The sequence below is a fragment of the Hordeum vulgare genome, chromosome 5H, assembly GCF_904849725.1.
Source record: "Hordeum vulgare subsp. vulgare chromosome 5H, MorexV3_pseudomolecules_assembly, whole genome shotgun sequence".
Taxonomy (NCBI): Eukaryota; Viridiplantae; Streptophyta; class Magnoliopsida; order Poales; family Poaceae; genus Hordeum; species Hordeum vulgare.
In genome coordinates, this window is record NC_058522.1 from 484,536,174 (window position 1) to 484,548,267 (window position 12,094).

The 12,094-nt window shown below is 46.6% G+C and overlaps 1 protein-coding gene across 1 annotated transcript; it reads right to left on the reverse strand.

The window, feature by feature from the left end:
* Positions 1 to 5,535: 5,535 nt before the first annotated feature.
* Positions 5,536 to 8,462, reverse strand: LOC123397622 (protein transport protein Sec61 subunit alpha-like). The gene is made up of 5 exons (XM_045092160.1): positions 7,422 to 8,462; positions 7,101 to 7,313; positions 6,547 to 6,799; positions 6,306 to 6,430; positions 5,536 to 6,199 (listed from the first exon to the last, which is right to left on the reverse strand). Exons 1-5 carry the CDS (start codon positions 7,763 to 7,765, stop codon positions 5,830 to 5,832), a joined length of 1,305 nt encoding a protein of 434 aa, XP_044948095.1. The 5' UTR covers positions 7,766 to 8,462; the 3' UTR covers positions 5,536 to 5,829.
* Positions 8,463 to 12,094: the final 3,632 nt, after the last annotated feature.

Below are 12,094 nucleotides of genomic sequence, written 5' to 3' on the forward strand. Positions count from 1 at the left end.
TGTTGGACTTCATATTGTCCTTTGAACTCTTCACTTTAAAAATAACCGTCTGATTATCGCAGTTCATAAGGATAGCCGAAACCGGCTTCTCAACCACAGGTAAGTCCATCAAAAGATCTCGAAGAAATTCTGCTTCGACACCAGATGTGTCTAATGTTGTTAATTCTGCTTCCATTGTCGATCTTGTTAAGATCGTTTGCTTGCAAGACTTCCAGGAAACAGCACCACCCCCAAGAGTAAACATATACCCAGTAGTGGCCTTCATCTCATCAGCATCAGAGATCCAATTCGCATCACTATACCCTTCAAGTACCGATGGGAATCCCGTATAGTGAAGCCCGTGGTTGACTTACCTTTCAAGTAGCGCATAATTCTTTCAACAGCACGCCAATGAAGATCGCCCGGGTTTGCAATAAACCGGCTAAGTTTGCTCACAGCAAACGCGATGTCAGGCCTCGTTGCGCTAGCTAGGTACATAAGTGAACTGATAATTTGAGAGAATCTCAATTGATCTGTAGCTGTGCCTTTAAACTTTCGAATAAGCACACTAGGATCATATGGTGTTTGAGAAATTTTGCAGTCTGAATATCCAAAGCGACTCAAAATCTTCTCAACATAGTGGGATTGCAGAAGTATAATCCCACCCTCATCATCTCTCAACAGCTTGATGTTCAAGATAACATCAGCCATCCCAAGGTCCTTCATCTCAAAGTTTTGAGACAGAAAAGACTTAACCTCCTCAATTACTTTGAGGTTGGTTCCAAATATCAGTATGTCATCAACATACAAGCACAATATAACTCCTTCGCCCCCACCATGGCGATAGTATACACATTTGTCAGCTTCATTAACAACGAAGCCAATAGATGTCAGAGTTGTATTAAACTTCTCATGCCATTGCTTAGGTGCTTGTCTCATACCATATAAAGATTTCAGCAACTTACACACCTTTCCTTCCTGACCTTCTATCACAAAGCCATCTGGCTGTTGCATATAGATTTCCTCATTTAGCTCTCCATTCAGGAAAGCCGTCTTAACGTCCATTTGATGAACGAGAAGACCATGAGAGGCCGCCAATCAGAGTAGTACTCGAATGGTGGTCAGTCTAGCCACAGGTGAATAAGTATCGAAGAAATCTTCCTCTTCTTTCTGGGCATAGCCCTTGGCCACAAGCCTAGCCTTGTACTTTTCAATCGTACCATCGGGCCTAAGCTTCTTTTTGAACACCCACTTGCATCCCAATGGTTTGCAACCATAGGGACGATCAGTGATTTCCCATGTCCCGTTAGCCATGATGGAATCCATCTCGCTACAGACCACAGCTTTCCAGTAATCAGCATCTGGAGAAGCATACGCTTCTGAAATAGAAGAGGGATTATCATCCACGAGGTATACAAAGAAATCATCACCAAAGGTCTTTGCAGTCCTTTGTCTCTTGCCCCTACCACGGGCTTCCTCGTCATCCTCCTCAGGATTTTCATCATGTGTTTGTTCATAGTATTCCATAGGAATGGCAGGCTCAGGAGTTATCTCAGATTCCTGTCTAGAAGTGCTTTGCATATCTCTCATGGGAAATATATCCTCAAAGAATGTAGCATCCCTCGACTCCATTATTGTACCGACCTTCACGTCAGGTACCTCAGATTTCACTACTAGAAATCTATAGCCTACGCTATTCTTAGCGTATCCCAAATTAACGCAATCCATAGTCTTTGGTCCAAGCTTACGCTTCTTGGGGATCGGTACATTGACTTTCGCCAAGCAGCCCCAAGTACGTAAGTACGAGAGCGTCGTCCTTCTCTTCGACCACTCCTTGTAGGGAGTGACCTCATTATCTTTTGTAGGAACTTTATTCAGGACATGACACGCGGTCAACATAGCCTCCCCCCACCATGCCTTGGATAAACCCGATGTATCTAACATGGCGTTAACCAAATCAGTTAGAGTACGGTTTTTCCGCTCGGCAACCCCGTTTGACTAGGGTGAATAGGGAGGCGCCCTCTCATGAATAATGTTGTGTTCCGCACAAAATGAATCAAATTCGTTTGAGAAGTACTCTCCACCACGATCAGACCGGACTCGTTTAATTTTCTTTTCAAGTTGATTCTCAACTTCTGCCTTATAGATTTTAAAGTAGTGTAGAGCCTCATCTTTAGTATTTAACAGATACACATAGCAAAATCTAGTGGAATCATCTATCAATGTCATGAAGTATTTCTTTTCACCTTTAGTCAACACACCATTCATCTCACAAAGATCAGAATGTATGAGTTCTAATGGTGCCAAGTGTCTCTCCTCTGCAGCCTTGTGAGGCTTGCGAGGTTGCTTTGCTTGCACACACGAATGGCACTTAGAACCTTTGGCTAAAGTGAAAGTTGGGATTAAATTCAGTTTTGCTAGCCGCGACATAACACCGAAACTTATGTGACAAAGACGTGAATGCCAAACTTCAGATTCATTAACACTCGAATGAATATTGTTCACGACTTTATTACAAAAAATCTGCTAGAGAAAGGCAGAACAGACCTCCGCATTCATAACCTTTTCCAACGAAAAGTCCATATTTCGTAACTACTACTTTATTAGACTCGAACACCAACTTAAACCCTTCTCTACACAGAAGGGAGCCACTAACGAGATTCTTCTTGATGGCGGGGACATGCTGCACGTTCTTCAGCTGCACGATCCTTCCCGAAGTAAACTTTAGATCGACCGTGCCAACACCAAGAACAGAAGCACTCGCGCCATTCCCCATCAATACGGACCCGCGACCAGTGGCCTAATAAGAAGAGAACAATGATAAGTCAGCACACACATGAATATTTGCACCCGTGTCCACCCACCAATCGGTGGACTGACAAACTGTAAATACAGTAAGTAAATTACCGTACCCAGATGCACCACTTTCATTGTTGCCCACGATCATATTGGCAGACTTGGAGTCCTGTGCCGGCTTCTTGTACTTGTTTGGGCATTTGTTCGCCCAATGTTCCTCTGAACCACAAGTATAGCAGCCATCTCCCTTCTTATTCTTCTTGAAGGGCTTCTTTCCCTTCTTCTTGAAGTCGGTATTCTGTTGGACAGAATTCTTTCCCTTGGGCTTGTGAGAATTGAAGTTCCTCTGATGTACCATATTGGCAGCAGAAGAGCTTTCCACTGCTTTTCCATTGGAGTCCTTTGCTCTCGAGTTCTGCTCAACACTCAGATGGCCGATGATGTCCTCTACTGAGAACTCACGCCTCTGATGTTTCAGAGTAGTAGCAAAGTTCCTCCAGGAATTAGGGAGCTTAGCAATTATACAGCCCGCGACAAACTTGCCCGGCAAATTGCACTTAAGAACCTCAAGTTCCTTAGCTATGCATATTATCTCATGAGCTTGTTCCAATACAGAACGGTTGTCAACCATCTTGTAATCATGGAACTGCTCCATAACATACATCTCACTCCCAGCATCGGTGGCCCCAAATTTAGATTCGAGCGCCTCCCACAAGTCCTTGGCAACATGCATATGTAAGTATGCACCAACCAGCTTATCTCCGATCACGCTAATGACTGCTCCAAGGAATAGGACGGTGGCCTCCTTAAACATCTTCTCCTGTTCAGGAGTGATAGTTTCCGTAGGAGTGACACCGGCTACCGAGAACACGTTCATAGCTGTGAGCCATAAGGTGGTTCTCGTTTGCCAACGTTTGAAAAAAGTACCGGTAAACTTATCCGGTTTCAGTGCAGCAGCAAAACCATTACTCGAAAAATTCCTACAGACATTAGGTTTTTGGATTGTTGAGTAAATAGGCAATTTTCCGAGTATATTAATCCACGAGACAATAACTAGCATGGCATTGACTAGACTAATGATATACTGATCTTGAGCTAACCTAGCACATACTACGCATGTAGTGGATACATCTATGCAGACAAGCAGTACTGCTAGGATAAATACGAACATGAGGATAAACGAGTCATACCCTCCAATCGGCTAGTTGGCCGTAGTAGCAGCGGCGGCGGCGGCAGTATCCTCTGCCGTCTTCTTCTCGGCTTCCTCGCGGAGACGGTCAGCTTCGCTTGGTGAAGACATGGCGATGACGAGGGCGACGCGGACGTAGACGAAGCAGACGGACGGAGGCGAGCAGTCGCGTGATCGCTCCCCAAAAACCTAATCGCCCCTCTCCCGTACAGGAACCGGAGAGGCGAGGTTTCGGAGGCCTGCTCTCCCGTCGACCGTGTACGCGGTAAATGGGACGGAATCGCCGGCGGCAGCAGCAGTCAAGGAACGAACGCGTGAGGCAGATGTGATCTGATTCTCGTGACGGCTAGGGTAGGCGATCGCGTGCTTATAAAGGCGGCTGGGTGGAGAGACGTGGGCCGAACCCACGTCCGAGTCGGTAACAGCCCACGATCCGACGTCTCGGATCGTGCCGTGTCCGTTACGTATTCTCCGTTTCTGACCGGCAAAAATAAGCGCGTAGGTATGGGCTCGGCTCGGCTCATTCGTCGTGACGAGGCGGGCGACGGAGAGGAGTGCGCGAGGGCACCTTTTCTTCTCACTCTCCAATAGCATGTGGAAGAGAGACTCTTATAAAAGGGTCCAAACTCTCCTCCACTAACGGGATGGGACTAAACTTCCCACCACCTTGTCATGCCGCCACCTACATGGGCCCTTGAAGATTTTTCTGAAATTCTCTAATGGGCCTAAAGCCCACCTTCAAAAATTTCAACAGGTCACCCTTTGGGCAGTGTGGAGAGCAAGAGGCAAGGCCATATATGAAGAAGTTTTCTACAGCCCAGGCAACAAACCAATTTATCCAAGCATACATATCAAACTTCGACATCGTTGAGGGGACGGGACATGCTCAAGTGAAGATCCCAGTGGTTCGGCCTGCTCACTGGATTCGACCACCAAACTTGTATGCAAAGATAAATGTTGATGCGGCGGTTGGACAGAACCGAGGACGGAGTGTTGCTGCTGCGATTTGCCGCGACCTGGCGGGTCACTTCCAGGGAACATCGACACTGATGTTTAAGGGAACCAATAATCCACCAACCGTAGAAGCTCTCGCAGTTCGGGAGGCGCTATCCCTCGCATATCAAATAGAAAGCTCAAGCCAGCTATGGAGCCATACTACGCGTGAAATCATAGACCATTCTACCTCTTTTAATTCACTCACTATTGTTCATGAGTTCAGGAGTTCGAATTTCGAAGGTCACAATCCAGCGAAGCATGTACTCCCTCCGGTCCTTTTTAGTCTGCATATTAGCTTTGTCTGAAGTCAAAGTATCTCTACTTTGACCAAATTTATAGAAATATGTATCAACATTCACAATGCCAAATTAATATTGTTAGATTCATTACGAAAGGTAGTTTCATGATATGTATATTTGCTATTATAGATGTTGATATTTTTTAATATATATTTAGTCAAACTTTGTAAAGTTTGACTTGATCCAAATCTAATATGCGGAGTAAAAAAGACTGAAGGGAGTATTAAAATTAGGGGTTGGTCGCCATGTTTGGTTAGCAACCCGGATGACCTTTCATTTGTACCTCTAAACGTTGGTTCGAGTGAATAAAAGCTTCGCGAGATTGTCTTAAAAAAAAATCAGCTCACATCAAGTGTATGAGACAATCGGAATCCCCTATACACAGCTAGATGAGTTCTAGGCATCCAACCTCAGAATACAAAGTAGATCCAACCTCAGAATACAATCAGCCGTTGATGAGGCAAATAAGTAATACATCCGCAGTAGTAACTACTAGGATTCCTTCTCTCGCCTACAACAGAGTAAGAATCAGACTGATAGTACAACTAATCTACACAAGGAGCACGTCAATCAGAATCCAATGGCGCCGATCCCAGAAGAAGCTCTGGCGTTGAAGCAGAAAGAGTATATGCCGGTGACAGCGAGCATAATTCCAGTACCGGAACCGGTGACGCGCATGAAGCCCGCCAGGAGGGTCAGAGCCCCAACGCATAGTCCAACGACAAAGGCCACCATGGCGACACGGCCGCTCCATCGGCTAAAGGGAATGGAGTCCGCCTGCGCAGGCGTCACGCTAACTCCGTGCCCAACCAGCCGGGCCACATATCTCTTGGAATACCCGCACAGAACGAACCAGGCCGTCGATACATAAGCGCACCCGCCAAGCAGCAAGGCGGCATAGAGGCATGTGTGTACCGGGTCTCTTGCCACATCAGCCAAGCTGCATTTCATGGACATGGAGAAACAGTTATTTGATCTCAATCACGATGAATAGTTCAGAGACATATTGAGGAGTTGGCAGTAATTAATTATATATGTGTGCTCACGTTGGTGGTGTGGTTAGGTAGTAGGCGATCCCGCTTACTGGGGTAAACCCTCCAAAAGTTTTAGACCGTTCCCACTTGCCGAGCAGATTGACCAGCTTGTCTCCGCCATATTTCATGTATAATTGCTGCAACAAACATTAACCCAAAACGAGAATTTTACTCATGCATCCGGCCAGAGTACATGATGACTAGCTACATTGATGAAAGGGACACGAATCATGCAAGGTACGTAGGTACTCACCTCTGAGAATACATAGGCCCATGAAAGGAGGATGGCTTGGAAGAGGATGGGAGCATATGAGAGGTAGGATATGTCGATGCTGTAGTTGGCCTGAAACCTAGCAGCATCCACATCATCTGGCGATCGCCGTGGCCTTGTTAGTGGCAACGCGACATGCAAGCCTTGTAACCTGCAGACAAGCAGAAAGAAGCCAAGCGACGCCGCAAGGTCTCCATGTTTGCCATCTCTGAAGCCCCTCCAGAGAAGAGTTGCACTGAACGTACATACACATATACATACGCAATCGTTAATTATGGTAAGAATATATATAATCCAACACAACCAGTGGAGTAACATGCTCCTTCCTTTCTTAAATATAATTCTTTTTAAGATTCCATTAAAAGACTATATACGGAGTAAAATGAGTAAATCAATACTTCAATATATGTCTATATACATCCGTATGTAGTTCCTTAGCAGTAGAACCTTTAAAAAGATTTATATGTAGTAACGGATATGGAGTAGAAGTGCATGTAGAAAATATCAGAGTAATTATGTACTGTATTTATTCTTACCAAACATTGGCGGTGGTGCACAATGGAATGCCAGGAAGGAGGCCATAACCCTTTCTAAGGACCTCATCAAGATAAATGACAATGACGCTTCCAACGAAAACCTGAAGCGAGATGAGGATCGAAGCCCCCACGCTCCAGTGCCCCATGGATAGCGCGTTGCCGACCGGCACGACGACGGAGATTAGTACCCCCAGCACCTTTTGCAGGCCGTTCCTGCAGCACATGTGAAAAGTCGAGAATTAGGTCGTCGTCAGGATGCTTACATTGCATCCATCGATTTAAGCAGGGGAGAATTTGGTCGTCGTCAGAATTAATGCTTACAGGAGAAGGTGGTTTTCATGGATGGGGTTGACTATCCTTAATCCCAGGAGGAGGTGAGAGGTCGCCTCGGACAACAGGAGGGGTATCACGCCCAAGGCCATGACGGTCCCGCAGTTGGCCGCGCAGGCCGTCTGGAACCAGTAGAGGGGGGCGTGCACGGCCGTGCTGGTGTCGATCCCGTACAGCGGGAGCTGGGTGCCCGCCAGGACGACGAGGAGCGAGCCGGCCGTGTACGCCGCCTTCCGCCGGAAAGGAACGACTTCCGTGGGGCTCTCCACCTCCGGCAACAGCTCCGCCAGTGGCCGCAGCCGGAAGAGATTAAAGCTCGCCATCCGCATCGTCATCGATGATAGCGCGCGCGGGGAGGTTGGAGCGAAACTAAAACTCAGCGTGCGTGCGTGCTTGGCTGCTAACTCGATCGCAATCGATCAGCCGGCGAGTGGAGGCTCACCGCGGCAGGATGCTACCAGCTTTGCAAGGAGAGAGAGAGAGACAGGCAGTGCGCAGCGCAGGGGGGGAATATAGAGGACCCAAGGCGCGAAGCCGAGTTGGGCTTGGGCTGGGTGGTGGAAATCGAATACAACACGCGAAGCCGAGTTGGGCTGGCTGGTTATCTAATCCCGAACCCAAACCTAGAACCCAAGCCCCAACCCGGAGGTACCATCTTGTTACAGATTGCCTGTACGCGGAATAATCGGAACGGATTTGGGCGCACAGAGAAGGTACCGGCGGTAAGCAGCGGCGATTCGTTGGTGATATTGTGTGGGCGAGTGGCTCCAGCCTCCAGGAGCTCAACGGACGTGGACTGCACCGGCGATAGATCCAAGCGCCTCTGCCGTGGTACGAGGTGGCCACTGCGCGCGCGGAAGCGGAGGCAAGGCGGTGGCCGGCCGGAGTCAAGCGAAGGGGAGGGCAAGGCCGGTGGCCAGAGCTAACCAAGGCGGCGGGGGATCGGGCTACGGTGAGGAGAGAGAGAAACAGAGGAGAATGAGATGGTGTATTGCCAACCATAGTAATGTTTGGGAAGGGGGAATATATCCTCTGCATCGATACATTTTCTTTAAGAAACTGTGCATCCATACCTATGAATGGTAATTTTGCAACTACTTTATGCTCATGGTATCTCCAGACCCTACCGATTATCATACTTGTGGGTCAGGCTGTAAGTGGACACAGGTTGTCTGCGGTGTCCACATAATAGCCTACATAAAGAGATAATAGCCTACATAAAGGGAAATGTTTTTCTTCGGCGCGCCGGTCGCTCGCTCACTCGCGCGGGTCATGCAATATTTTTCGCACGCGCGTGCTTTACTGATCAGTGGATGCAACTTTTATACCGTGTAAATTTGCTGCAACTACTGTTTAATTTTGCTACTAGCGTTTTTCATTTGTTACATTTGTTCATTAAAAAAGTTGCATTCACGTTTGGTTGCAACTCGACTTCGTTGGTTTTTTCGCTACAACCGGTGTTTTTTGACTTTTGCTACAACCGTGTTAATTTTTGCTACAACCGACATCATTTTGTGCAGCAACCGTTCATTAAAAAAGTTGCATACACGTTCACGTAGATTTTGCTACAACCGGCGTTTGATTTTTGCTACCATGCATCATCAGCTTCGTTTTTTTGCTACGATCACGTAGTTTTTTTTGCTACAATTATTTTTTTGTTACAACCGTTGATGAAAATTGCTGCATCACGCCGAAATTTGCTGCATCGAAGAAAAAGTTGCATGAATAGATCTAACGGTGCAGATGCGCGGCGGTTGGCGGATCGTGCGGCCCGCGCGCGGCCGGCTAAAAGTTTCGACCGACGCGCCGGCACAGAGCACTGGTCCTACATAAATCGTTTTTTAGACACCCAGAGGTAAGAGCATCTCCAGTCGGACCCTGAGTCACTGAGTGTTCATAATATGGTTTGAGATGGGCCTATGAAAAAAGGTCGTACGTGGCACCTTCACAAGGGTCCGTCTCAATAGAGCACTCGCGACGTTGGATTGGTGCGAGCAGGTCCCATTGGCATCGGTGCAACACTTAACAACTGCGAATTCACACCACTAGCTCTCCCATTCTTGTGCAGCTTTGTGTTGGCCAGATCAAGGTGTTTAAACCTTTCCGGTATGAGACGATGTGGGACACCCATGTGGATTTAAAGATGGCTGTCCGATCCTCATGGCCGTCGAATGGTCACGATTGGACGGTCGAAGAGGTGCGGGAGAAACTACAAGCACTGGCTATTAATCTCGGTGACTGGAGCAAAACAACCTTCGGTAGTGCTCGGGGTGAGATCCGAATATTGAAAAAGGAACTCGAAAGGTTATGGAGTAGTGCCAACAGAACTGGACCAATACATATTGAGATCAAAGTCAATGATCGTTTGATCTAGCTGTATTTGAGGGAGGGGCTGATGTGGAGACAACGATCCAGAGTACAATGGCTATCGGAACACCCACTTCTTCCACATTCGTGCATCTATGCGCAGGCGAAAGAATTTGATAAAAGGCCCTTCAAAAGCCGAATGGTCAGGTTACGGAGGACCTTACAGATATGCAACAACTAGCACGTGACTACTATCAACTTCTCTACACTTTCGAAGGTGTCCAGCGAGTGGAGAACGTGCTAGAACATGTTCCGATCAAGGTAACAGCACGAGTAAATTGCCAAAAACTATCACATTTGACGCAAATGTGTCCAGTAGCTATCACTTTACGATTATCAACGAAAAACTATCAAATTTTTGCTAATCCGTTGCTAAAAACTATCAAGATTTATAACTGTCCGTTTTAGCTCGTTTAATCATTTTTCTGACAAGCCGGACCCACCAGCAGCTATGAACGACCATTTGTTGGCTCCGTATGTTGATAAGGAAGTTAAGACGACGCTCTTTCAGATGTTCCCCACCAAAACCCCACGCGCCGATGGTTTTCCGACACATTACTTCCGGCGACTTTGGGACGTTTGTGGGGCGGCAGTCACAAAGGCAATATTCGGAATTGTTCGAGGAGAGGAGAATCCATCATGTTTTAATGATATCTTGTTGGTGCTAATACCAAAGGTATCAAATCCAACTCTTCTATCGCAATTTACCGGGTATCAAATCCTTTTGGGGGCGTGTTGTAACGGTTTTTGTCCGGATTTTCGTTAATTAACCGGGCAACTCTCTTCTACTTTTTTAATGGATCGGTCCCTAAGTGACCGGTTAAAAAAAAATGTGGCTCGCAACTTCACTTATCTATAAGGGAGTAGTCACAATGTGTAATTGCATGTTATCCGAGGCACGACTACACTTCTCTATAGGGGGTAGCCGCAACTACTAGTTTTCCAAGGCGGGGCGTAACTACATCTGTCTATAGAGGATAGTCAGAATTGCATGTTTCTCAACGTGGGACACAGTTGTATTTGCCTATAGGGGATAGTCGCAACTTCATGTTTTCCAAGGCGGAACACGTCTGCATTTGTCGATAGGGGGTAATCGCAATTGCATGTTTTTCAAGACGGGACTCAACTGCATTTGTTTATAGGGGATATTCGCAATTGCACGTTTCCCGAGGGGGGCTCAATTACATTTGTCTATAAGGGTAGTCGCAACTGGATGTTTTCCAAGGCAGATCGCAACTCCGCTTGTCTATAAGGGTAGTCAAACTGCATATTTTTCCAAGGCGGGGCGCAACTGCACTTGTCTATAAGGGTAGCCGCAACTGCATGTTTTTCCAAGGCGGGGTGCAGCTGCATTTTTTTAGGAGGTAGTCAAAACTACATGTTTTCAAATGCGAGAGGCAACTGCATTTTCCTAAAGGGGTAGTCGAAATTGCACGTTTTCCAACACAGAGCGCAACTAAATGTGTCTATAGGGGGTAGTCACAACTCCACGTTTTCCAAGGCGGGACCCAACTATATTTGTCTATAGGGGCAGTCGTAACTGCAAATTTTTGAGGGGGATGCAATTGCATTTCTCTATAGGGGTAGTCACAATTGCATGTTTTTCAAGGTAAGACGCAACTCACTTTTCTATAGGGGTAGTCGCAATTGCATGGGTTTCCAAGGTGGGACCCAACTGATTTGTTTAAGAGGTAGTCACAACTGCACGCTTTCCAATGCAGCAGGCAACTTCACTTGTCTATAGGGGTAATCGCAACTGCATGTTTTCTAAGATGAGGTGCAACTGCATTTGTTTCTGGGACAGTCGTAACGACATATTTTTCAAGGCGGGACGCAATTACATTTGTTTATGGGGTAGTCGTAATTGCAAGTTTTTCAAGGCGTGATGCAACTATACTTGTCTATAGGGGGTAGTCGCAAGTGCACATTTTCTAAGACGGGACACGACTACATTCTTTCATGGGATAGGGATAGCGGCGTTGCGCGCATTTTCCAAGGCAGTACGCAACTGCATTTGTCTATAAGAGCAAGTATAATAGGATGACGTAGGCAGGTTGTAAGATTTAAAATAATATATTTGTGATGAGTTGGAAGAGAGAGAATAGGAGAGAGAAAAGAAGCGGGCTACAAACTAACAGCTAACTGTAACACGTGCACCTAGACACTTTGTGAGAGAGGATGGTGGGTCTTGTATCAATAAAGTAGTACTTATTTACATCTACCTATTGTACTTGCGGGCTATAAGCTTAGCTATAGATGACGTGTCAACATCTTATAGCCAGCAGCTGGCTATACTA

What these genes read in the sequence shown, in the direction of transcription:
- LOC123397622 (XM_045092160.1), bottom strand. Translation starts at nt 7,765, where the DNA reads ATGACGATGCGGATGGCGAGCTTTAATCTCTTCCGGCTGCGGCCACTG. An exon ending in TGCACCACCGCCAATGTTTG is followed by an intron (nt 6,800 to 7,100) that starts GTAAGAATAAAT and finishes ATGTACGTTCAG; the next exon opens with TGCAACTCTTCTCTGGAGGG. An exon ending in GGGCCTATGTATTCTCAGAG is followed by an intron (nt 6,431 to 6,546) that starts GTGAGTACCTAC and finishes TGTTTGTTGCAG; the next exon opens with CAATTATACATGAAATATGG.